The following is a 25,104-nucleotide window of genomic DNA, read 5'->3' as shown; positions in this document are numbered from 1 at the left end:
TCTTAGGAGTTTCCCTTTGGCCTAGTTTCCACCATGTTCCTTGTTCTTTTTGTGGGGTAATAAAAGAAGGAATAGACAACATTCAGAACCTTTTGTGTGGACGTAGAGTAGCGTCCCATCTATAGGAAGTTCTAGTTCCTGCTTGGTACATAATGAGTGTTCTGTCCATCCTGGAGTATCTCCTCAACATAGCTCATGTGGGAATATATGACCACCAGACTCTACCCTTGGCCCTTCACACATGCTCACAAGGTTTTCTCTCAGGGGTTGCTCCATTCCTGTCTCCATTCCGTGACATGAAGTCCTCCCCACACCTGATCCCCATGTTTCCTGTGGGTTAGAGGCAACATCCCCTTATTCTGCCTGCTCATGACGCTTCTGTCTTTCCAGCCAGTTGCTGCTGGCAGTGGAATCCCTCAGATCAAGTGCTTCCTCAACGGGGTGAAGATCCCCCATGTGGTACGGCTGAAGGTGAGGTGTGCAGTGATATATAGGGCAGGGTATAGGATCTCTGCTTGTTTAAGTCTGTTTTTGTCTTTGCTTGACCCTCCACACCTGGCACAAGCCATGTGCACACCAACTGTTGTGTGCCAAAAAATGGTCTTTGCCTGCAGCAAGTAGTGCAGGAATATGAATGCTGTGATTGCAGTTGTGCAGTACATGTCTGTAACTCAGGACTGTGTGGCCCTGAGTATTTCAGAGTCAGGGAGGCTAAGCTCTGAGTATTTCAGTGTGAGGGGCCTGAACTAGGGCCTGACCTACCTTTCCTTCCCTGCTTTCAAAGTTTTCTCTCATACTCATAATACATAATACTAGCAGCATCCTATTGTCACAGAAGCTGGGCAGTTGTCGCCACAGTCTACTTATAACTGTTTTTGCTTGACCAGCCTTTCTGCCTGAATCTGGCCAGATACTGCCTCCTGTGCCTATTTCAGAAGGCAGGTGGCATTGGCGTCCTTTGATGTACTCCTTTACCTGATAGTCCAGGACCTCCCCTGGGCTTGGTGCCCCATAGCCAAGGAAAAGCAAGTGGTCACAGTCTGGAAAGCAGGAGTCATGTGCTGCTACTGCTCTACCATAGAAGGTGGACATGATGCTTCTGCATAGCACTGACTTGTTACCCATACTGTTCATGTGGAAAAATCTGGATTGTTTGGCTAAATAACCTTTGGCTACCAGACTAAGTTTAGGAGGCTTCCTCAGAGCCTGCATTGAGCATGGTGTCCTTCCTAGTGGCCCCTCCTCCCTGCACCAGGGGCCAGTGTACCAGAGGAGGCATATATGAATTATCTATGTTTTTTATATTGTTGATGGGCCCAGATGACAGAGTCAACTTTCTTGACTGCCCTGAGCACCCACCAGGTTCACACAGTTCAGAGCGGTTATTGTCTCTTAACCCCTATCTTCATAGTTCTTGGCCTGTTGTGGAGAGGAATACTGGGGTGTACATGGAGTGTGTGCTAAAATCTCCATATAGATAGGTGGGAACACCTGTATGTTCATGAGGTGGGGTCCATGCTGGTACTTGTCTCCAAGGTAAAGTTGTGCTGTGCCCAGGGCAGAGGCATAGTCATAGGGCAGGATTGAGTCCTCTTTCAGGACCCCTAAGGATATCAGCACTAGATTTCCCAAGGGGTGTTGAAGAGGAGTCCTGGGTGCTGTCCTAGCGTTTGTGGTGTGGGTGGGTGATCAGTAGTTCTTACCCAAGCACTCAGCTGCATTGCTGGCCTTCCTTGAGCCCTCGGGGCTTAGGCGTGTGCACAGGGTGTTCACTCAAACTCTGCATCTTCCTTGTTTCCAGACGCTGGTGATCAAGGTGTCCGGTGTGATTCTGTCTGTTGTAGGGGGACTGGCTGTGGGAAAGGTAACAACAGAATGAGTGATACTGGTCCCTCCTGAGTCTGAGCTTCTGTCTTTTGGAGGACACCAAGACCCATGTGTGGCCTCTGAGTACTGATTGCTTTGTACTCTCAGGAAGGACCAATGATCCACTCAGGTTCAGTGATTGCTGCTGGGATTTCCCAGGGAAGGTCGACATCACTCAAGCGAGATTTCAAGGTGAGTCCTTCCACACCCACTGTGGACTGGTGAGTCATAGATGTATCTCAGCTGTCTCCTGCCTGTGCAGAGTCTTCATCCAGAACTGTGGGTCTCCTTCAACATCCAGTTCTGGTCCCCATCTCTAAGTCCAAGGACAACTTGGCCTGTTTCCAGTCCAGGTGGTTACAGATCATGTGGTCTCCCTATGGTCAGTCCCTAGGCTTCTGATGTTATATGCTGGTGTGATTCTGTTGAAAGGATCTTTAGCTCTGACCAGCTTTTCAGAGGGACAGTCACTTGTGGGAGGTCAGAGCTTTAAATGGTTACTCAAACACAGTACAATTTTGTCAAATTTCCCACTGTTACCAGTAGTAACGTGGGCATTACAATAAACATCTATATTGATAAATCTACAGCTGTCTTTTGAAACAGGGTTGCACTACATAGCTCAGGCTGGCCTTGAACTTAGGATTCTTTCTCAAGGCTTCTGAGAGCTGAGGTGCCAGGGATGCACCACCAAACCTGGCGTAATAACCTTTTTAAAATCAAAAACAAGTTTCGATTTTCCACTCATTGGGTTTTCTTCAGTCACTAGGGTAGAGTTGGGACAAGAAGTTCATAGACTTCTTGCATGTGTGAGAAGTTGAGTCATTGTCACAAATGGAAATCTGTGGTTATGTTCTTAGCTGTAGGTACATGGAAGTGCCAGCTCTCCTGTTTTTTTGTTGCTATCTGTAATATTGCTCTCTTTGTGAATCCAGAAGCTACTGTTGTGATAAATGATGTGATTATCCAGGAAACAAACCTCCCTGACTCTTACATGTCTTCTTTGGCCCCTTTGGTAGGACCTGTTTCCAGCTTCCCTCCCTGTGGTAAATGACCCTGCAAAGCCTCCCACAACACTCTTTCATCTTTCTCTTTCAGATCTTTGAATACTTCCGCAGAGACACAGAGAAGAGGGACTTTGTCTCTGCTGGAGCTGCAGCTGGAGTGTCTGCTGCATTCGGAGCCCCTGTGGGTAAGGAAGGGTGGTCCCAGCTCATTTCTGGCTATGCCCTTTGGTGCTTCCTGGGTGGCTTGGATGGGAGACAGAGCTTTCTTGTAGGCACGGTTCTGAGGCTTGCAGACAAGTGCTTGCTGCGGGTATAGACAGCGTCTCACAGCCACCAGCTGTGGCCTGGTGCTAACTAGCAGCCTTCCTGTTTTAGTTTCTTGGGACCTCTGATGGACATTGGTCGTGGGTAGGCTGCTCTATGCTCTATGCTCTACGTTAGCCCTGCCACTTGCCTTCCAGGTGGGGTCCTATTCAGCTTGGAAGAGGGAGCCTCCTTCTGGAATCAGTTCCTGACGTGGAGAATTGTAAGTGCCTGAGGAAAATGCCCCTGGCCAGGGCAATCACACTTCTTCCTCCCTTTAGAACTCTTCATAGTCAGTCCATCCTTTTGTATTGTACCAGTGGATCTACACCTGTCCTAGGTGTTTTTGCCAATCTTTGGTAGCTCCTGGAAACCCTAGAAACACTATCTTCTCTATGTCCTTTGTTGGTGTGTTTATAAAGCTGCAACCCCAACTTTGCCAGCTCCACTTGGCTCCAACCCCTTTTGTCTTAGATATGGTGTCCCAACACACAGCTTTCCAATGACAGAAGCCCCAGCCTTCATGTCTGCCTCTGGCATGACACTCAGATGAGAGTGTTCTATGTAACTCTTAGAGCCTAGGTGGGCCAAATAGAGGGTGCTGGGTTGGCCAGGTAGAGCTGTAAGGACACTGAGTACTAACTGGGCTGGGCAGGACTTCGAGGGTGCTGAGGCACCAGGCAGATGTCTAAGGCTCTGGCTTCTCTCTGCCACAGTTCTTTGCTTCCATGATTTCGACCTTTACGCTGAATTTTGTTCTGAGCATCTACCATGGAAACATGTGGGATTTGTCCAGCCCTGGCCTCATAAATTTTGGAAGATTCGACTCAGAGGTAACTTGCCAGCCACACTGTACCCCTGTCTTTTCTAGTGCCACCTCAGAACCCTATTGGCTTAAGGCTGAAACTTGGACATGGCTTAGTAGAGATGCTGAACTCTTGCTTGTGAGTTTGAGGACCCTGTAGCGCTCTGGGAGTGTGCGTAGGGATCTGCTCCAGCAGGGCTATGGGTGTACCACAGTTGCAGTGTGAGATGGCTGCACAAGCCACCCAAACCAACTCAGGCAAAACCAGCTCAGCCACGAAGGGGTATAAGGTCTTTTCCAAGACCATTTATCTCACCATGGTACCTCTGATTCTGACAAAAGTGCTAGAAGGTTCTATGCATGTAGACAGAGTTCCTGTTCAGTCCTATAATTTAAGCAGCAATTTCTCACAGCCTTTGCTTTTTCTCCTCTGCTCCTCTACACAGAAAATGGCTTACACCATCCATGAGATTCCTGTCTTCATCGCCATGGGTGTAGTGGGTAAGGGCCCACCCTGTAGCATGGAGCAGAATAAACCCTTGTGGAGGATGAACTCCCAGCTCCGAGGTGGTGCAGATCTGCAGCTTCCTTGGTCAGAAACTTTACTCCTCATCTCTGGGCACTGCCCTGCCCATTCTCCTGTAGATTAGGAGACCCAAAGCTTTAATTCTACTTTGACAAAGCTCCAGACTTGGAATGGGATTCTCTGAGAGGTAGATGAACTTTATAGCATCTACAAGGTGGCAGTTTCTTATCTAAAATACTCAGGGCCTGACATGGTTCACATTTCCTTTTTTTTTTTTTTTCTCCTCAGGACCTGAGGAACATTTACACACACACACACACACACACACACACACACACTGAATTTTGGGGAACATACCCAAACCTAAAGGAGTCCATCTGTTTGCTCTGTACCTTGTACTTGATACAGAAGTCAGGTGTAGAGTTTCTTGCTTGGAGGTCATGCCCATGCCCAGAGATTGAAGGTTTGGAGTGAGGCATGTGCAAGTCTTACTGCTCTGTAAGAAGCTAAGTAGAAGGCAGAGCTTCGTTAGTGCCAATTTCTGGGCAGCCATTTGACAGGGTACCCTTTCAGGGCCTTCCTACTTTGGGGGACTCCACTGTCCTCCTGTGACACTAACATTAGTCTATTTTCTGGTCATAGGTGGCATTCTTGGAGCTGTGTTCAATGCTTTGAATTACTGGCTAACCATGTTTCGAATCAGGTAAGAAAGGGCCCCATTTTATTTACCATATTGACGGGTGCAGCCCCACTGGCTGCAGGAGAAATGGACAAATTGTGGAGGCCTTATCAGTGAGGGTCCTTCCCTTAAGGTGTGTCCAGCTGAGCTGCCCAGGACGGGTCAAGAATGTATGACCTGGGGGAAAGGGACAAGTAAATGGAAGTGGGGGAAAAGCTAGAGGAGGGCTCCTCTCCTGAGAGACATTCCTCAGGTCCTGAGGTCTCTGAAAGTTAGATAAAATTTGTCACGGAGAGCAAAGTCCTAGGTGAGTTAGATACAGTCCACTTTTTGTCTGGGGTGCCAGTCCTTTTATTAGAAGAGAAGCAGTCAAGTTGTTTGGGAAGGTCTTGGTTTCACTGAATGCCTGTTTTTGTATTGGTCTCAGCTGCTATGGTGGTGTACTAGGGTTAGTCCTTACTGAGAAATTTATAGCCACAGGGAGAAAGATAACCCCAGGAGTCTGGGCTGATTGATCATTAAACCTGGGCTGTGTGGCCCTCTCATCAGTGGCTTCTGGGTCAGGTTGCCCTGGCAACCAGGTAAAGCTATCCGTGGCCATCTCTGCAGCAAAGTCACCCTGGCTTTGGTCTCTAGGTATATCCACCGGCCCTGCCTCCAAGTGATTGAGGCCATGCTGGTTGCTGCTGTCACAGCCACAGTTGCGTTCGTCTTGATATACTCGTCTCGAGATTGCCAACCTCTGCAGGGGAGCTCCATGTCCTACCCACTCCAGGTAGGCATAGGTCTTGGGCTGGCCCTATGAGCAGGACCAACTGTGCAGAGCTCTGCTTTCCCAGAGTTAACAATGCTAGTAGGCCTTAGGCTTGTTCTGTATGTAGGGTCCCATAGTAAGTTACGCTGTCTGTCAGGGGCTTGAGGAATGGGTGGCAGTACTAGACTGATCTCACCATGGTCCTTTCCAGACTCTCCCTGGAGAGAGTTTTAGAATGGGGCTTGTTATAGATTAGAGAAGTGCGTACCTGTAACCATGCAGAAATCATGTAAGGATAATTGTAGCAGCTCCTAGTAACCCCAAAATGAGAGCTGTCTCTCTTCCTCAGGCAAACAAAGGACATGTCTCTCTCTGAGTAACTGGTACTCAGTTGAGAAGACTGGGCCGACTGGTTTCCAGGACCAGTGTCCCACTGTTGATTCTGAGGCATTGCTCATGATGCTCTTAGGTTCCCATTTCTGGACACCATCTCCCAGAGAGGTGATCATACCAGTGAAACCCTGACTGAACTTAAACTTAGGCTCTGTATTTTGAGCCCAGATCCTGTCTGGTGCTCTCCAGACTCAGGGTTCGTGAGCACTCAGTAGCACAGAATCTTCCCTGTTGCCATCTCTTCCTCTATGTCCTTTCTCTCAACTCTGCAGCTCTTCTGTGCAGATGGCGAGTACAACTCCATGGCTGCAGCCTTCTTTAACACCCCTGAGAAAAGCGTTGTCAGCCTGTTCCATGACCCACCAGGTATGTACAGTCTGTGGGCTGAGGAATCATCTCTGATATGGTGAGGCATGCTGGAGTGGAGGAACCAACATTGCAGAGTTGGGGGCATAGGGCTGCACAGGACTGGTTGGGTTCTATGGGGTCCCTCGTGGCCTATCACCTGGAGAAGGACTGGTTGGGCCACCCATCTTCTTTCTTCCCAAACTAGTCACCTGAGTTACCTCCATCTTTCTCCAGAAGAAAACCTAGCCTGATGGCTCAAGGTCAGGCCCTTCTGGGCTCAACCATACTCCTGGTAGTACCTAGGGCTAAGCCCTGCACACTAGGCCCAAGCAGATCTGAGCAGCCTTAGGCCTCTATCTTCAGCTCCTACCCTACTGTTGTAGTTTGCTTTCTGTTACTGTGAGGAAACACTGACCAAAGCCAACTTGAGGAGTGGGTTTATTTAGCTTATTCCACATTTAAGGGAAGCTGAGGCAGGAACTGAAACAGACTGTGAAGGAACATTGATTTCTGGCTTGCTTAGATGCCTTCCTTATAAGTTGAGGCCCACCTGCCCAGGGATAGTACTGCCCCCATCCCCAGTGTGCTGGATCCTCCCACACCAATTAGCAGTAAAAAAATAACCCCAGCAGACATGCCCACAGGCCAGTCTGATGGAGGCAATTCCTTAGTTCCCGCTTCACAAGTATATCAAGTTAACAACTGAAGTGAAGTTTATTCTATTTACAGAAACAGTTGTGTCCTGTTATAAGGCTACTGGGGACTTCCCTGTTTGGGAGGCTGTCCATAAGAAAGGATCATTAAAGTTGTCAGATAAATTTGGCATAGAATAAACCAATGGCCTTCCACATGTGGACCTCTGCCCTTATTGACCTACTCCCTTACCTCAGTAACCTGTGTGTTCTTAGCCACACAGACTAATGGTGCACGCCCCCCATACCCTCCTGGCCTTCACATAGACCACTGTTGTTGTTCTCTATTTGGCCTTACTTCTCTGGTTTCTCATCCACAATACAACCTCAGCATTTTGTCTAGGAGAGACATGCCTCCCACGTCTTGGAATTTGGCCACTGAATTCCAGTGGCCAGGAGTGGTTTGGGGGTCCAGTCAGATGTGTCTTGGTCACCTCTCACCTTTGGTGAATATTTTCCCTGAACTGCTAACTCTTGCAGGGCTCCCAGACTCAGGCCATGCTCAGGCTCAGGGAAACTGTCCTAGTGCAGTGGGCATACGTGAAGTCATCCATTTTGAGTCCAGCTGAGCTGCAAGTCTGCTTTTGCTCTCAGGAGCATGGGCTTCCTCTTTCTCCCAGAGAACAGTCTCCACATGGGGCAGGGTACATACTCTTCAAGCTATTGGTCATTCTGTGGAGTTTGGTGTTGACATCTTGGGCCCTGAATTTGAAGATGCTGAGAATGCAGAGCTTTCTGGGAACCACTGGGAAACTGGACTCTGGTGGCCTGGTTCTCGGGATGGGAGCATATGACTGCCAGGACATCCCCATACAGGCCTGAGTCCCAGCTATAGCCCAGTGCCCGTCTTTCCCCTAGGTTCCTACAATCCCATGACTCTAGGCCTGTTCACCCTGGTCTACTTCTTCCTGGCCTGCTGGACCTATGGCCTCACAGTATCTGCTGGTGTCTTCATCCCGTCCCTGCTCATTGGGGCTGCCTGGGGCCGACTGTTTGGCATCTCCCTGTCCTACCTCACAGGGGCAGCGGTGAGTTGAGGGGAAGCATGTCCTATCTCTACTGCTCAAGTGTTAACGGGTGGCTTTAGGTATAGGGACATCACACATGAGACCAGGGCATCTAGTGCATTTAGGCAAAAATCTCTGGTGTTATTGAATAGCCACGACACATAACTGGTGGAGACATGTCAGAGAGATGAGTAAGAATATAACAGAAAAAAAGAGCCTCGGTCCATCTAGCAGTGCCCTTCCTCTCAGCAGCTGCTGCTTGGGTTAGATTTGCGTGTGTATTTTCTCACTTCAGTTGTTTGAGTAAGATTGACAAGTCGCACTGGGCAGTGGTGGTGCACTTAGTCCCTGCACAGAGGCAGGCAGGTCTCTGGGAGTTTGAGGCAAGGCTGATTAGCAGAGTGAGTTCTGGGACAACCAGGGCTACCTAGAGAAACCCTGTCTGGGAAAAACAAAACAAAGATTGACAAACTACAGAAGGGATAGATAACAACAGGAAGCTTATACCCTTCCCAGTCCTCAGGCTCAGGTATCTGTCTAGATCTGCTTTGGTTGGGATCTATCTTTTGAGATGTGATTGATAACAATGATTGTTTTGAACATAGTTTATTAGCATTTATTAATTACTTAGCATTGTACAACCATCACTTCCAGCTGCAGTGATCTTTCTTCACCTAGAAAGGAGCTCTACTGTATTAACAGTTGTTTCCATTTTTTCTTTCCCAGTTCTGGTAGTCTCTAGCTTCCCTGCTGTCTTTGGCCTCATCTGTTGCTAACATTTCCTAGGGCACACAGTATACACCCTCATAAGTCTCTGTGGTTTCCAACTGAGTGTGATCATATGCTTCATTCATCTGTGTTGTAGCATGTTCTAGAATCTTTTTGTTTTTCCCACAGCTATATGTCTTGGGCGATTCAGTGTGTCTGCATAGGCAGTGACACTTTGTGCATGCTTTTGCCCTGCTGTCTCACTTTATGTAGGTTCCTCAGCACAAAGCACAACCTTCTGAATTCATGGGTGTGGGCAGGTGGCATAGTTTGTGGACCTTGTTTCTATACGTGGCACAGCTAGCTAGAGTGTTACACACTGGTTGTAGCAGAGGACATTGGAGTAGATGTTCTGTGTGTGCATGTGTGAACCATGGAATTCACTCCTGTGTGGATCACTAGTCCCAAGCACAGCATCTTCACTGATATGCCTTGGCAGATTGGGGAAAGGGTTGCCACTGCCTCTGATACTCATGTTGCCTCCCACAGATCTGGGCAGACCCAGGTAAATACGCCCTGATGGGAGCTGCTGCTCAGCTTGGTAAGCCCCAGCTCTCTCCCTGTTTTTGGTGAGTGGGGCTCACTTGTACCCTGCTCACCCTTTGTAAGTTCCATCAGATTTAGCCTTTGTTATTCATGTGAGCAAAATAGGAAGTGAGGCAGGTGAAGTCATCAATCCCATAGCATGGCCAGGTGACAGTAGTCAAGGCCCAGCAGTTATCATCCTTGCCTCTAGGGTCTGGAAAGATGGGTGGGCAAAAAGACTGCAAGTATAGCAGAGCTGGGGACCCTGTGTTTAGGGGGATAGGGGCTTATGACTACCCCCACAGGTGGGATCGTGAGAATGACCCTTAGTCTGACAGTCATCATGATGGAGGCCACCAGCAACGTGACCTACGGCTTTCCCATCATGCTGGTGCTGATGACTGCCAAGATTGTGGGCGATGTCTTCATTGAGGTACGCAGCACGAGGGGGTGGTTTGTCCTCTGCTTACCCTGAGTATTGGCCTTGTGGCCTGACATTGAGGGGCTTGCAGCAGCTGCAGAAGGAAGGGGGAGTAGGGAAGTGGTGGGGCTCTGGGGGAGCCATGTGCCTTAAGGACCCCTGGGCAGTGTCCTGAGTCATGACTCTGTACCCAGGGCCTCTATGACATGCACATCCAGCTGCAAAGTGTGCCCTTCTTGCACTGGGAGGCCCCGGTCACTTCACACTCGCTCACTGCCAGGTATGGCCAATTGGCCTGCTAAGCTTTTGGGTTCCTGGGTGCTATCGATGGATGTGGACAGGGAAAACACTTTGGAGAGCCCAGGTACCAGCATTCCCACCATGGTCCGTCCATGGCAGGTTTCCTAGTACCTGTTTAAGTCTGTGGTATGGAAATTGGGGTCTTGGGGTCTCAAATCTGATAGCTTCGTGTCTGTCAAGTATTCACATGGTACAAAAGCTCTTAAGGAAGTACCTTGACAGCTTGTGGTATGAGTGTCACTGAGATAGTGTCCTTGGGTTGGGCCTTTTGGCAGGGAAGTAATGAGCACACCTGTAACCTGCCTGAGGAGGAGAGAGAAGGTTGGCGTCATCGTGGATATCCTAAGCGACACAGCATCCAACCACAATGGGTTCCCTGTGGTGGAGGATGTGGGAGACACGCAGGTACTTTGGACACCTCTCCGAATGTCAGCTCCTTTTTATTTTGTGCCCATGAGCAGTACATGTTGAGGGAGTGCATCATGTAGTTCACCTGAACAAGAAGCCTTTTTTAACAGATTGGTTTTTGTTCTATTTATATATTTTGCCTGCATGTATGTGTGTGTGTACCACATGTGTGCTTATTGCCTCCAGAGACTACAAGAGGGTGATATATCCTCTTGGAATTGGCATTATAGATGGTGTGAGCTACAATGAGAGTGCTTGGAATGAAGCACAGGTCTTCTGCAAGAGCAACAAGTGCTCTTAACCATTGATCCATTTCTCCAGCCCATGAACAGGAAATCTTGTGTTGCATGTGGAGTAAAATCCCTCTCCTAATTGGACTGTCCCCACAGATTTCTGTGGTTCTGACTGGACTGGACTTCACAGTCAGGGTATTGATGGCTGTTAGATCTGTCAGGAAGTGCTGATGAGAAGTGAACCCAGCTAATGTTTATCTTCTTGCCCAGGTCTTATTCTGCTAGGATGTGTTTGACATTGACACTGGTGGCTTGGAAGAAATGAGAGGAATGTGCTTGTGTTACATCTTGCTACCTGTTGAGTCCATTCTCAGCAGCTGGCTTCCATGCTCTGCTGGAAGGGTTAGCCCTATCTCAGAAACTTTAGGGATTAGCAGGATTGTGTGTGAGAGATTGCCACGTCAAAGCCCATGCTTAGAGGTGACCACTCAACAGCAACTATGGGCCAATGGGGAATCTGGCCAGAGTAGGGTTGGTCAAAGTTTCCTGCTACAGTGTCAAGGCCTCTGACTCTTTCCTCTCTTGCAGCCAGCCAGGCTCCAAGGCTTGATCCTGCGTTCCCAGCTCATCGTGCTCCTGAAGCACAAGGTGCACCCAGCAGCCCATGGGTGGGAGTGTCTTGGGCACCATCCTTCAATGTAGCAGACACATAACTGGCCGCTCCTGCAGGTGTTTGTGGAGAGGTCCAACATGGGTTTGGTGCAGCGGCGGCTGAGGCTGAAGGACTTCCGGGATGCCTACCCACGTTTCCCCCCAATCCAGTCTATCCACGTATCCCAGGATGAGCGCGAATGCACCATGGACCTTTCTGAATTCATGAACCCCTCTCCCTACACTGTGCCTCAGGTACAGTGTATTGAGCCTTTTATTGATCCAAAAGAAGTTGGGCCAGGGCTAGGCTGTGGTTGACTTCCAGGGCCCAAGCTTGATGCCTTCCTTGTACATGTTGAAAAAGTGGTAAGGAGCCTCTGGAATCTTGTGGAGTAATTGCTGCCAGGCAGAGAGGAGGCCTTCAGGGATGGTGCAAGTGTGGCTTGCTTCCTGGGATGTGCCATCTGACCAGAATGCATCAGGGACAGCCTGAGAACATGGGCTTCAAGTGGCAGTGAGCCTCAGAGAATCCCACCAGCAGCGCGTAGGGGCCTGGAGTCAGTAATGGAGGGAAAGGGACAGCTCAGTACCCTGGAAATGCCTGGTTTGGGAGGTTGAATGTCTTCCCACAGTGAGGTGAAGTGGGCTAAAGGCAGTTGATTGCTTTGCAGGAGGCATCTCTTCCACGAGTGTTCAAGCTGTTCCGGGCTCTGGGCCTGAGGCACCTGGTGGTAGTAGACAACCATAATCAGGTAAGCCTGGTATCTGTCCTGCTGGAGATTGCTGGAGCTGGCTCTCACTCTGCTTCCTGAATCCCTGCTAGGTTGTGGGTGGACATTGGGTCTTGTTTGTCTCAGGACAATAAGCTTGAGACCCAGCCTGTTGTTGCACACCTACATAGCCCTGGTATGTAGAGTATGCCATCACAGGGAGCAGAGGTTCTGTAGACCCTATAGGGACCGTGACCTGGTATTGTTCCTACAGGTGGTCGGGCTGGTAACCAGGAAGGACCTAGCAAGATACCGCCTAGGGAAGGGAGGCCTTGAAGAGCTTTCGCTGGCCCAGACGTGAGGGTTGGCTCCACCCATGTGCAGTGGCACCCCAGTCCCTCTGCACCTCCTCCCAGGGTCCCTGGTTTCAGCCAAAGCCTTGCCCCCTGGGCAGTGCAGCAGCAGGAGCAGATGCCCTCCTTGGACCTGGCTGGTGTGGAGGCCAGACCCTTTGTGTTGGGCAGTGGTTTACATTATCAGCACTTTCCCTGTTCCCTGACCCCTTTGCCCCTCAGACTTGCCCCCTCCTGGTTCCTTCTCCAGGGATGAAATGTGTGAGATAGCACCCTTTGTGGCTCACTTCTGAGAGCCAATAAAGGTTGTCGTGTGTGTGTGTGTGTGTGTGTGTGTGTGTGTGTGTGTGTGTGTGCGCGTGTGCGTGTGTGCGTGCGCGTGTGCGTGTGTGTGCGCGCGCGCAAGAGAGAGAGACAGACAAGCAGGCAGGTGTGTTCTACTACTTATTGCTGTTTGTGCTCTGACTCTGAGCACCTATTCTGTGTCTGTACTGCCTACACCAGCCAAGAACTTTGGCGACAAGGGCACGAGGAGTTGTGCGTCCTGGAGCAGGCTATCGGGGAACATGTACTGTCCCATGTCTTTGTCCAGAAGATGGGGAGACTGGTTCTATGCTCAGGCCTTGAGCTCTGAAAATCACATGAAGACTGAATCTGAGTTCACCTGCATCTGTCCCAGGCTTTCAGAGCTGGTGGTCATGGCACTGTAGACCACAGCCGGAAGTCAGGTCTTCCTGAAACACTTAGGTCCCTGATGTCCATAGTGACTTTGCTTATAACTGTACTGTGTACAACCTTGGGCAGTGGCTTCCCAGTTCGTGGCATCCCAGAGTGACCCTAGGATGGATGGACCTGTGAATACCAGAGCCAATGAGCCTCACCTCTAAACCCTGTATTGTCAAAGCTGGCTCCATTGGATCTGACATCCCTCAGTCACCTTCAGCGTCTTCTCCCCTGGGACACTTTGTAAAGAGAGTTGCAGTGTCTATGGCACATGTTTGTTACAAGGCCACACAGGTCATTCTTTGTAAATCTGGCAGCAGCTGCCTTTCAGTTGCCATCTCTTTGAAAGAGTGGCTCTTCCTTCCCTGAGGAGATTGGCTAAGGATGTTGAATCTGGAATGAGAAATGAGAGACTCCTGTTGTCTGGCTAGGCCTCAGCGTTCTGGGGAATCAGGCACTCAGAATGATGATAAGCTAATGCAGATGGCACATTCTACAAACAGTAGCTGCTGTCTATGGTGGGCAGTGGTTCCAATCCTTGAGTATTGCAGCCAGGCCAGAGCCCAGTGGGAGGGTCATCCAGGGACCCTGACCTCCTCATCCTCATCTCAGAGCCTTGCTCAAGGGCTCACTGCGGAATGTGTTTTCTGGCACCTGCTTGGATGGCATCCTCTCAAGCCTGAGCACACCATGCTCTACATGATAGGAAGTTAGAACTGACCCACCTTGCCTGCTAGGCCCAGGTGGGTAGGTGTAAGTGACAAGGCCAGGGATGCTCTGGATTAGGAAGAGCCACATCTAAGTTGGACCAAGGGAATGAGAAACACTGCACAGGGTCTCAAAGACTTGGTACCAAAAAAGCATGTGCAATCTGTCCACAGTTACGTGTTGACAACATGTTGAAATGATATTTTTGGATATATTAGGTTAAATAAAACAATCAAAATTTGTCTCTCCCAATGTTCTCTTTTTGGCTCTTGGAAAGGCTGAAATCCCAGTGGCTTCATCTGTGGCAGCCATCCTACTCTTTGGGTATCTGTTCCCAGGTATAGGATTGGCTGTAGCCCATTTGCCTAGGACCCTTGCCTTCTCTATCTGTGTGACTCAGGTGCCTGTGGTGGTTCCTGAACACCATCTTCTCCATGGCTATAACCCAGAAGCCCCAGGTTCAGAGGATGCTCTTTTGCAAGAAGGATATTTTATTGTCCCCCCCCACATCCTTCAGGAACTAGAAATTAGGGAGTCTGCACGACAGGACAGATGAGGTCTTAAGTTCTACTGGCAGTTGGCCATGAAGTCATAGGGTTCTGATGAGAAAAAGAAGATTCCAGAATAACTCAGCTGTACCTGCCTCCTTCAGGATTCACTAAGGAGGCAAGGTATAAGGGCAGAAGCCCACTACCTCATACCTCAACTGTTCTAGGGTCCACAGCCTCTCCTGCTTCATCTTCTCCCGAAGGTCCACAGTCTCCGATCCCAACCCTTGTCTTTGCCCCAAGATCCAGACCTTCCCTCTTGACCTCCCTATGTCCCTTAGCCTCTTCTAAATCCTTGCTTACTCTGTGGCCCAAAGCCTTCTCTTCTATCCTTCAACTGACCCCTAGTCTCTGAAGCTTTCTGGCCTGGATTACTTGCCTCCCTCCAGCCAACCTCTCGGCCACCCTGCCCTGGTGTCCAGCTCTGGATAGCCACAGGGGCACTGATATCATAACCTGAGCTACAGGTGGTGGCTGCTGGTGAAGCCATGTCAGGTGAGTGGATAGGAGGGGTCATGCAGAACAGTCCTGCTTCAGGACCTCACAGGGGCTGGTGGAGCTGGCTAGGTGGAAACACTTTCCTATGCTGCTTCTCAGTGCTGTGTGACCTCCCTCGGGGTCTTCAACTTCTCTCACCTGAACATCCAGGAGGGCTGGTCTGTGTGACTCAGCCAGCTGAGTCTCTGAGCTCAGGATGACTGAGCCAAGATTACAGGAACTACTAGTGTCCCTGTGCACGAGCTCCCAAGGTGCCTCCTTCCAGAGCTTGTGGGCAGCCCTTCACTAGGGCTTTCACCTCCTTCACAACTGAGCACCGTCGCGCTTGAGGACCTGGAGCTTCTCTTAACAGAAGGCCTAGCTAGTCCTGCGCCCTTGAGTGTGGAGACCCCAGAAAGGTTTGAATGCAGTGGCCTGGTGTCCAGCTCGTTGGTCCCTGAACCCGACACCTCTAAGCGGTGGAAGCAGTTGGAGCAGTGGTGAGCCTCACGAGAGTATGAAAAATAGCGTGGTGTGGGGTGAGGGGCATAACACTGTGAGGGAGTTAACCTCTAGGAGAGGCGCAGCTTGACCCAGCTGCTCTGGCCCTAACCAGGATAGCTCAGCTGCAGGCTGAGGTGGCTCGTCTGAGGGGACACAAGGAACGCTGTGAGCATGCCACACTGGGCCTGCTTCGTGAGCTACTGCAGGTCCGTGCCCGCATGCAGCTACAGGCCTCAGAGCTACGCCAGCTGAGGCAAGAAGTGCAGCAGGCAGTTCGGAGCCCAGAGAAGGAGGCGCTAGAGATGAGGCATTGGGCAGAGCAGCAAGGACAAGTAAGCCGCCCTCTTCCTGGCGCTTGGGACAGCTTCCCAGACCCTGACCCTACAGATCCTAGTGGTTTTAAGCTCTACCTGCCCACCTGCACCTGTGCTGGAGGGACTTGGTAGGCAGAAGACTCGGCCTGCCTAGCCCGCCTTTCCTCTTAACAGTTGTCTGGACCCCAGAACCAGAACCAGATGCAAGCCCTGGATAAGAGGTACATAGAGAAAGACAAGTATTTAAGCTTCAGTGGGAAGGACTGGGACCCATGTAGGCGTTCTTTTCCCCAGTCTTTTTGTTTAAGTAAACAATACCTATAATAGTCCAGCTTGGACTAGGTTCTCCACACCCTGGGGCAGACTGTACAGGAGGTGGGAGGCTGGCTTCAGGGCCCCACGGCCAGACCTGCAGCAACAGATGCTGCGTAGCTGCTCTGGGGCTGGCAGGGCAACTCCTTACGCCAGGCTTGTGGAGGTTCGGGAAGCTTTGACACAAATCAGGAGGACACAGGCGCTACAGGACTCAGAGCGGAAACAATCCGAGCAGGAGATAAACCTCAGGTGGGCCAACTCCCTGAACTAGCTCCAAACCAGTTTTATATACATCCTGGGAGGCTGAGTCCCAACCAAGGCGGAGGTCTACCTTCCCTGTGCCCTCAATGTCCCCAGTGGGCCATCCTCTGCCATGAGTGCTGCACTGCTGACTGCTGGGGTCCCCCACCTGCCTGTTCTTCATTTGGTGCCATGCCCTCACTAGGCACCCCAAGGTCTACTTCCACTTTCATGTGTTACCTGGGTGGTTTGTGTACCCCAGCCTGAAAAGGACTTAGGACCCCAAAGCCCACCAGCCTCTGGGGGGGGGTTCCTCTAGCTGAACTGGTGTTACTACACCTACTGCCTCTAGGCTGACCAAGGTGACTGGCTTGCTGAGGCAAGAGGAGCAGGGCCGGGAAGCAACCTGCACCACCCTGCAGAAGAACCAAGAGGACACCAACCAAAAGGTGGACCTTGGGCTGGCCAAGATGCAGGTACTTCTTGGAAAGCCAGGCCTAGGCTAGGCAGGAGTCACCAATGGGACTCTGAGGACGACCTCCAGTGTCCCGTTGCTATCAGTGGGTCTCTCTCTTCCTGCAGTCGTCTCAGTGTATATGGTAGCACGAGGGTAGGCTCGCCGGTTCTGCCCTGTCTCATCCAGCCACGTTGCCCATTCACTGACATTACTGCAATCATAGGCATTAGAAACCCACTTCCGCTGTCTCTCAGCCATGTTTCGCGTGCCCTGTTGCTCCAGGTTGGGGGAACAGAAGGCACGGGCCAGGGCAGTGCCTCTTGCTGACCATCTCAGTTGAAGGAGCAGAAAAGGAACATCCTCTTCTGCAGCTATTTTCAGTTTTTACAATTCCCTCAAGTAGGAGTCACAAATTGCCAGAGCAATGTGTTCTTCCTCCCACTTGGGACCCTGTCTCAGAAAAAAAAAAAAAGGGGGGGGTGTGTATGCTTTCACATGGGCCTTAGGAGTGGTTTCACATGTCTGCTACCCAGCTCCTTGGCGCTATAAACAGGGACTAGGGACTATAGCTGCTGTTCTGTGTGTTCAGGCTCCTCATAGGATAGGGTGGGCAGGACATACTGGCCCCTTCCAGCTGTTCCAACATAATTCTGCTGCCCAGAAGTAGTGGCATCCCCCACATGGCTGCTGGGAAGCTAACGCATTGACATTATCCAGAGCACAGGAGCTCTGGGCTGAGGATTGCTCACATTGCTGGGGGCGTGGAGGAAGCTATTCTTGCTGGGTTCAGGCCCTTTGAAGGCTCTTCAGCAGGACTTCACCCACGACCGCCTGTTCTTATAATAAAGTTTTATTGGCACAGAGACATGAGCATTTGTTTAACATAGTGACAGTGGCTGCTTTGGACAAGAGTTGGGAGGCTTCAAGGGAGACCCTGTAAGCTTAAAATGTTTGCTGTCTGGCCCTTCAGAAAAAGTGACCCAGTTGCTGGAACGCTAGCCTAGCCTGCACAGAGTTCTGGGTTCAGTCTCCAGCACCCATAAAACTGACTGTATGACACGTTTGTGATTCTATCACCTGCATAATAGATGTGAGGTGAAGCCAGTCTGAGATATAGGAGGCCCTATCTTAAAAGAAAAATAAAAAGTGGCCAACCCTGTTTTAGGCTCTCCTTTGGCAGGAGAGGGAGGCCAGCAGTGGCTTAGATGAAGTGAAAACTTCCTTGAGAGCCATCTTTTCACAGATTATGGCCCAAGCCTAGCCTTTGGTCAGGGTCTGAGAGCTGGGCCTGTTAGCAAGAGAGCCCTGTGGCCACAGAAAAGGTGGTACATGATATGGGTAAATGGCTGCTGGAAGGTAGGTTTTTTTTGTTTTTTGTTTTTTTTTATGACTCTTCCTTGGTATGTATAGGAAGGTGGGACAGTCTCACTGTGACCTCAAACTTAAAGCAACCCTGCCGTGAAACTCAACTTCCTGAGTGCTGTAATTATAGGCATGTGCAAGAACATCCAGCTTTGTCAAATCCTGACATTCCTGGGGAGGCACAAGAGAAACATTATTCATTCCAAATAGGGAAGAAGTCAACAGGCTTAAAGAAAGATTCCAAGCCCAGCTTGGCGAATAAGTGAGCTTATTGGGACCCCTTACAGGATGCATGGGTAATACAGGCCGGTGCAACTCCAAAGGGCTGCCGTGGCCTCACCATCAAAATTTTACCTCTTATACACTTTAGCGTTGGAGTAGTCGGGGAGGATGGAGTGGTGGTTGTAATTGCAGGGAAAGGCCTTGTGACTCTCCCTCCCCACTCCCAGAGAGGGACTCTTAGCTCCCATAGACAGAGCTATCTGCTAAGAGCTGTTTCTCCTTGCCACGACTGCAGACCAAGAAGATCTCCAGAGGTCACCACAGCTGCCCTACTCCACAATGGCACTGGTGTCAAGTTCTAAAGAAGACAGCTGTGTGCGGTGGAGGGATAGAAGGCTGGGTTGGGCCTCGAACCTCTGTCCTGTGCCTTCAGCCCCTCAGAGCAGCATGAGAGCAGTATAGGAAGGAGACAGAACCCAAGGGTTACCTCTAGCTTTCCCTCTCACTCCCTTGATGAGGCGTGTGCATAGGCTGTTCCCTATGGGGATGTCTCACATACTAGGGGCATTTTCACACCTGCTTCTGTTACTGGGTCTCCAGCTCAGCATGGAAGTCAGTGCCCATTGAACAACCTTCCCTGGATACAGCTGGGCCTCTGGATATGTGCTGAATTGTCTAGACCCCCATGACCCTGACCATCAGGTTCCTTCCTGGCCCATGCGATAGTGTTTTGGGGGACAGTGGGTCCTATCTGCCCTACCATCACTCCTGCCAGGTGCCTGCAGTCTGGCTGTGCAGGGATTGGGAATGTGACCTGGGTGAGAAATGGATACACCAGGCAGGGTAGGATATTCAGCAGGAAAGCTTCAGGTGACTTTGTGGCCCCTCACAGGCTCAGATGACTAAACTCAGTGAGGAGATGAGCCTTCGCTTCCTAAAGAGAGAGGCCAAACTATGCGGTTTTCTGCAGAAGAGTTTCCTGGCCTTGGAGCAGGTGAGGGATTGGGTGGGGCCCAGTGTCCTCATGGCTTGTAGAAGTGGGCTGCAAATTCTTAACAGCTCGTACTGTTTCCACAGAGAATGAAATCCTCAGAGAGTACATGGCAAATGGCAGAAAGCAGCCTTCGAGAGGAACTGGAGAGCCGCTGGCAGAAGCTACATGAGCTGACAGAGGAGCGCTTGCGAGTCATGCGAGCACAGCGTGAGGTGGGCCTGGGTTTCCGGGGGAAGGGGGGAGATGGGGTAGTCACCAAGGCTCAAGGCTGCGTCTGCTGCAGCAGGAGGAGGAGGGTCACCTGCTGGAGCAGTGCCGAGGCCTGGACAAAGCTGTAGTCTATCTGACCAAGTTCGTGCGGCAGAACCAAGTGTCACTCAACCGCGTCCTGATGGCTGAGCAGAAGGCTCGGTGGGTGTCAATCAGGACAATGGGCCACTCAGTCCCTAACTCAGCTAAGCACTGGATGAGGAATGCCCTGTCTCCCTCAACCCCTGCAGCTGTTAAGCATTGGGCCATTTGGGAATGTCATGACAGAATAGCATCCCTCTGCTACAGCTCCTGTTCCTCCTCTGCCTTGACCCCCATGGCCCCTTCTTGGTGGCACCCTTCCTCTTTGGTCCATGGGATCACCTAGAAGGTCCCAGAACTAGCAAGCAAGGTCTCTCCCTGGCCAGTGCTAAGGGGCAGTTTGGGCATCAATGTGCAGGGAGGCCAAGGTGAGCCTGGGGGAGACCCAGGCCGAGGAGCTGGCTTCGTATGTCCATGAGAATCTGGAGGCTGTGCAGATGGCTGGCAAGCTAGCCCAGCAGGAAACACAGGGTGCACTGGATCTGGTAAGGGGCCAAGTGAGGCAGTGGTCAGCGGGGATCCCTGTATACATAGGCATCCAGCCTTCCTGACTCCATGCGGTCCCTTGCAGCTCCAAGAGAAGAGCCAGGTCCTAGAGGGGTCAGTGGCAGGGCTGGACCAGCAGCTGAAGGACCTGAGTGACCACTGTGTAGCTCTGAACTGGAAGTTAGATCTGCAGGAACAAACACTAGGCCTGAAGCTATCCAAGGTGAGGTGAACAGACCCATAGGCAGGGCAATGAAGAAGGATGGAGCTGAGAGTAGAGACCTGATCCCCTGATTCAGGCAGTGGCTCCTGCACTCCCTCAGCCCCTGGTGTCCCCCCCTCCCTGCCCTTCCCCTTCCTTCATTCAGTTAAGCTAAGTTCTGTTCAGCTAGATGTCCCTGCCTGGGAAGACCACCAGAGCTGCCATAAGTCTGTTATCTCTATCCTCTGCAGCATCTGGCTAAGCTATTTGGGCCATCTGCAGGTCTAAATAAAAACATGCTTAGAGGCAGGCACTCTGTCTCCTGGTTTCAGTCTTTTCTACCCATTTGTCTACCATCCCCACTGGATGTTGGAATTGTAGGCACAGGCTGCATGGGAAGGTGTGGAGAGGAAGTCCCTGCAGGACCTGACCCAGTGGCTGAAAGAAGTCTCAGCTCACTTACAGGAGGTTCAGGAGAAAGTGAACAACCTTCCCCAGCAGGTAGGAAGGCCAGGGTGCAGCTATTCCTGAGGGTCCAGACCTTGGCTGGGCTTGAATGGGCCTGGGTCTCCCAGGTGGCTGTGCTGAATCCTACGTGTTCCACATTTCAGATAGAAAGTGTCTCCAACAAGTGTGTTCTTCACAAGAGTGATGTGGACGTGAAGATCTCTGCTGAGGGCAAGGCCAGGTGAGGGTTCGAAGCCACCCAGGCCTCTGGGAGGAACTGGCCCCCACAGTATTCTTCCAAGCCCTGCACCTCTGGCCCTGTGGTTGCCTGGTCCCCAGCTAATCCCGCCCTGGACTCTACCTCCTCTGGTATAGCCTGCATGCAGCCTCGAGCTTAGCCCCATGACAACCTCAGGAATCCTAGCTCTGGACTGAGCCTTTTACCTTGGGCCCTGGGACCCTCTACAACCAGCCCATGGTGCCCACAGGGAGTCTGAGGTGGAGGCCATGCGACAGGAGCTAGCCGGCCTGCTGATATCCGTGCAACTTCTAAAGGAGGAGAACCCTGGACGGAAGATTGCGGAGATCCAGGGCCAGCTGGCCACGGTATCCCTTGGACCCCAGGAAGCCACTTGTATCTGTCTGCTTCCCTAAACCCCAGGCTCACAGTGATTTGGTGGTAGTGGGTATATTTGGGCGTCGGTAGTCCATGTCTAACCATGATTGGAGCTGTGTTTAGTTTCAGAAGCAAATGATGAAGTTGGAAAACAACCTCCAGGCCAACAAAACCATCCAGAACCTGAAGTTTAATAACGAGACCAAGCTGGTGAGAGGAGGCCGAGAGAACCAGTGACCCCTCACCCTCCGCCAGCCGGCCCCAAGTCCCTCTGCTCCTGTCTCCATGGGGTCCCAGGCAGTCCACTAGCTGGGTGGTACGGAACAGTCTCTCCTGGAGCTAGGGCCTCCTGCTGGGCTTCCTCCAAATACACATATCTGCTGCCCACCACTACGATCCAACCCTCATTTCTCTGCGGTTGTCTCCTTCCCCCGTGGGTCCTCTTCTTTAACACTGCACCTCTGCACTTGCAGCGCACAGAGGAGATTGCGACCCTTCGCGAGAGCATGCTGCGCCTGTGGAGCGAGGAGGGCCCCTGGCCACTGACAGTGGGCAGCAAGCGGGTATTCATGTCCCTGGTGAGGCAGCGGTTCTTCATCAAGGATGTAGCCCTGGATGAGCTGGTCCCGGTGAACTCCTGGGGAGTGTACCAGGCTGTGAGGTGGGCAGCTGAGAGCCCGGGTCTCCCAAGGGTAGCAGCCTAGCTGCAGGAGATGTGTTGTGTATGAGCTTTGTCTCCGGGCAGGTGGCTTCAGTGGAAGACAGTCCTCTTGAACTTGGTGCCCCAGCAAAGGCCAGGAGCGATCTCAGCAATGGTCTACTAGAAGCTTGCACCCGAAGTCATGTCTCTGGCTCTGTCCCAGTAATAAACACGCCATTTTTTGTACCTGTTGGAGCCGGACTCTCTTGTTACCTGGTGGAATGGTTTATCCACAGCTCATAGGCCTGGCAAGGGTGTCAGGTAGTGAGAGGAACCAAACTCAGAAGGTCCAAGTTATTTGACCCTGAAGGACCCTTCCTGCCCTGCCTAGTCCAAGGCCAGGCTGTCATGTTCCCTGGGGGTCCTGTGCAGAGGCACCTAGGCTTCACCTGTCAGGACACACCGTAGCTTCCTGTGAGCACCCAGGTTTCGAAGATCAACCTCTGCCCGGCTGCCCACTAACACTGAAGTGCCACCAAGAAAGCCGCTTGTGAGCATGGATCTGGACAGTAAACATCTATGTTTCTTTGTGTGCTCAGGCAGTGTCCCTCTTCTAGCCTCTCAAGAAAACCTGGACCCTGTATGTGGCTCCCAGGCCTGCCACCAGCCTGGCTGAGGAGACAGCAGGTAAATCACCAGCTCAGACCCTACAGAGAGATGATGCAGAGGGCTGGCCTGCGTTGATCCCTAACCCAACTTGCCCTTTGCTACTGACTCGAATTTTGGGGCTGGCCTGGTAAAGAATGTCTTCCCAGAGGGACAAGAGTGTACAAGTGACTCAGTTCTTGCCTGAGTTCCATCCGCTTCCTGTGGGCAGAGTTCTGAGTCCTGCTGTGTATAGTGGGGTCCTACGAGAGCTGGTAGCTGGGTGTGGCCAGATCTGGATAAGTGGCTGCTCTCCCTACCCTCAGTGCTGGTGGCAGTAGTTCCAGGCTCCGGATAAACTCAGATTCTTTCAGGCCTGCTCTCATGAGGGAGAGCCAGCTGCATGGCTACTTAGATAGCCCCCCTAGAGCGGGGCCTGGGCTACAGGAGGAAGATGCTAGGTGCCTTAGAAGGGGCCACTGCTGCTGAGGCACACTCCTGACCCACCTACTCACTAGACCTCAGCCAGCTGTGTCCCCACCAGGGCCTGGGTGCCTCCACTCTGCAGCTCAGAGCCACCCTCAGCAGACCAGCTGGCCAGCAGATCACTAAAGTCTGGTGTGCCTGGATGCAGTAGGCCTAGTGGGTTGGGCACAGGCTCCTTCCAAAAGGATGGAGGCAATTTCCTTTGGGTCATGGGGGTAATGTGGCTATACTTCCGCTCTAGCCTCAGTCTTCGGCAAGCTGACACATTGGGCCTAGAGAACTGCCGAAGCCCATAATCAAAGAGCTCAGCCAGGGGGCCCAGTGGTGGCACCCTGTCCCCTCTGTGGCCCAGCCTGTGCACCTGGCCCTCAGAACCCCCAGGCAAGTGCACCCTGAGCTCAGCAGCATCCTCATCCTCTGGGGACCCATCTTGAGCCAGGCATACCAGGTCAGCATAGTATAGATCCCGGGCAGAGCAACTGGCTGGTTGGCTGTCAGCGTAGATGTCTTGGGCATCTGGGCCTTCTCCTGTGTCCTTGCGTCCAAAGTACCGCTGGATGTCACCACTTATGAGCTCTGAGAATCGCAGCAGCTGCATTGGGGTCTCAGGGCTGCTGGGACTCTGGGGGGCCACTCCTGAGCTCTGGGAGCTTGAGCTGCAGCCCTGTGACCCCTCGCCTTGTAGCTCTTGGTCTCCTTCTTCCTCCTCTTCTTCCTCCTCTTCTTCCTCCTCCTCTTCTTCAGAAGTTTCTGGAACCTCCAGGTCTGTGGGCAAGAAGGGCTGGTGTGATGGTAGGGGCAGTCGGAAGTCACAGACAGACCGTATCACACCAGCAGCCATCTTGTTGAGATCTCCAAGATTCTGGGGATCTCTGGAGCAGCAGGCATAAGCTAGGAGGGAAGTAGTGCAGGTTAGCAAGTTAGGGCTGGCAGTGCCCACTGGACAGCTTCAATGTATGGCCCTGAAAAGGCTGCCTCAGCTCTTTCCTCTCTCGATCCCCAGGCCTCCCAAACTCAGGGAGGACCTGGCTTATCAGGAGATGTACAGGATCCTCTCTTGTAGGGGCAGAGCCATCATGGTACAGGGGAACCAGATGGTGCCACTAGGACCGCCACAGTTGTGATCACTCAGGCTACAGAGTAGGGTAGGGGGCAGATGTCCTAGAGGTCAGTACTAACCAGAAGCCTGACAGATGCTATGGGGAGCTTCAGGGGCTGAGATGGCCAAAGAACCCAACCTGACCTGGTTCCTACCGGCCTACAGTTATAGCTCTGGGGCTGTTTTGTGTGTGTGTGTGTGTGTGTGTGTGTGTTTGTTTGTTTGTTTGTTTGTTTGTTTTTTGAGGAGGTGCAATTGTTAGGGTTTGGGTTTGGCTTTTGGCTATCCTGGAACTTGCTATGTAAACTGGACTGGCCTCCAACTCACAGATGTCTGCCTGCCTCTGCTTCTAGAGTGCTGGGATTAAAGGCATGTGCCACCACTCTTGGGGAGGGATTCTTGTTTTTTAAGAATCTCAAGCCAGGTGTGGTTGTGCATGCCTTTCATCTCCGTACTCAGGAAGGAGAGGCAGGCAGATCTCTGAGTTTGAGGCCAGCCTGATCTACAGAGTGAGTTCCA

General features: G+C 51.6%; 3 protein-coding genes across 4 annotated transcripts in view; 2 read left to right on the top strand and 1 right to left on the bottom strand.

Annotated features, from left to right (window-relative positions):
- Clcn7 (chloride voltage-gated channel 7) overlaps positions 1 to 14,432 on the top strand; it is a 28,659-nt gene extending 14,227 nt beyond the window's left edge. For both annotated transcript variants that reach the window (XM_021637212.2, XM_021637213.2), the window contains exons 7-25: positions 391 to 471; positions 1,802 to 1,864; positions 1,975 to 2,058; positions 2,965 to 3,058; positions 3,335 to 3,399; positions 3,893 to 4,009; positions 4,428 to 4,482; positions 5,150 to 5,210; positions 5,823 to 5,961; positions 6,606 to 6,699; positions 8,232 to 8,401; positions 9,638 to 9,689; positions 9,979 to 10,106; positions 10,289 to 10,374; positions 10,670 to 10,799; positions 11,624 to 11,683; positions 11,765 to 11,941; positions 12,358 to 12,438; positions 12,671 to 14,432. In XM_021637212.2, the coding sequence (XP_021492887.1) occupies positions 391 to 471; positions 1,802 to 1,864; positions 1,975 to 2,058; positions 2,965 to 3,058; positions 3,335 to 3,399; positions 3,893 to 4,009; positions 4,428 to 4,482; positions 5,150 to 5,210; positions 5,823 to 5,961; positions 6,606 to 6,699; positions 8,232 to 8,401; positions 9,638 to 9,689; positions 9,979 to 10,106; positions 10,289 to 10,374; positions 10,670 to 10,799; positions 11,624 to 11,683; positions 11,765 to 11,941; positions 12,358 to 12,438; positions 12,671 to 12,757 (1,824 nt within the window). In that variant the 3' untranslated portion in view covers positions 12,758 to 14,432. The remainder of the gene's footprint in view (positions 1 to 390; positions 472 to 1,801; positions 1,865 to 1,974; positions 2,059 to 2,964; positions 3,059 to 3,334; positions 3,400 to 3,892; positions 4,010 to 4,427; positions 4,483 to 5,149; positions 5,211 to 5,822; positions 5,962 to 6,605; positions 6,700 to 8,231; positions 8,402 to 9,637; positions 9,690 to 9,978; positions 10,107 to 10,288; positions 10,375 to 10,669; positions 10,800 to 11,623; positions 11,684 to 11,764; positions 11,942 to 12,357; positions 12,439 to 12,670) is intronic.
- Positions 14,433 to 15,216: 784 nt separating this feature from the next.
- Ccdc154 (coiled-coil domain containing 154) lies at positions 15,217 to 22,601 on the top strand. Its single transcript, XM_060365078.1, has 17 exons — positions 15,217 to 15,223; positions 15,432 to 15,705; positions 15,822 to 16,041; positions 16,198 to 16,244; positions 16,492 to 16,587; positions 16,931 to 17,054; positions 19,512 to 19,613; positions 19,697 to 19,825; positions 19,897 to 20,024; positions 20,323 to 20,449; positions 20,536 to 20,673; positions 21,034 to 21,153; positions 21,264 to 21,340; positions 21,588 to 21,705; positions 21,839 to 21,925; positions 22,189 to 22,376; positions 22,461 to 22,601. The coding sequence occupies exons 1-17, from the start codon at positions 15,217 to 15,219 to the stop codon at positions 22,537 to 22,539; spliced, it is 2,061 nt and encodes a 686-aa protein (XP_060221061.1). The 3' UTR covers positions 22,540 to 22,601.
- Positions 22,602 to 22,736: 135 nt separating this feature from the next.
- On the bottom strand, positions 22,737 to 24,345 carry Percc1 (proline and glutamate rich with coiled coil 1). Its single transcript, XM_060363976.1, has one exon. The coding sequence runs from the start codon at positions 24,325 to 24,327 to the stop codon at positions 23,515 to 23,517; it is 813 nt and encodes a 270-aa protein (XP_060219959.1). The 5' UTR covers positions 24,328 to 24,345; the 3' UTR covers positions 22,737 to 23,514.
- Between the last annotated feature and the right edge of the window lie 759 nt (positions 24,346 to 25,104).

The sequence above is a fragment of the Meriones unguiculatus genome, chromosome 11 (assembly GCF_030254825.1).
Source record: "Meriones unguiculatus strain TT.TT164.6M chromosome 11, Bangor_MerUng_6.1, whole genome shotgun sequence".
NCBI classification, from domain to species: Eukaryota; Metazoa; Chordata; class Mammalia; order Rodentia; family Muridae; genus Meriones; species Meriones unguiculatus.
Note: the sequence above shows the minus strand (reverse complement) of the source record. Positions and strands in the feature narration are given on the sequence as shown.

Bases quoted from the DNA above. Each gene is read 5' to 3' on its own strand.
- Percc1 (XM_060363976.1), bottom strand. From the start codon at position 24,327: ATGGCTGCTGGTGTGATACGGTCTGTCTGTGACTTCCGACTGCCCCTA.
- Ccdc154 (XM_060365078.1), top strand. The intron at 15,706-15,821 runs GTGAGCCTCACG...GGCCCTAACCAG, and splicing joins TGGAAGCAGTTGGAGCAGTG to GATAGCTCAGCTGCAGGCTG. The intron at 16,245-16,491 runs GTACATAGAGAA...TCCTTACGCCAG, and splicing joins ATGCAAGCCCTGGATAAGAG to GCTTGTGGAGGTTCGGGAAG.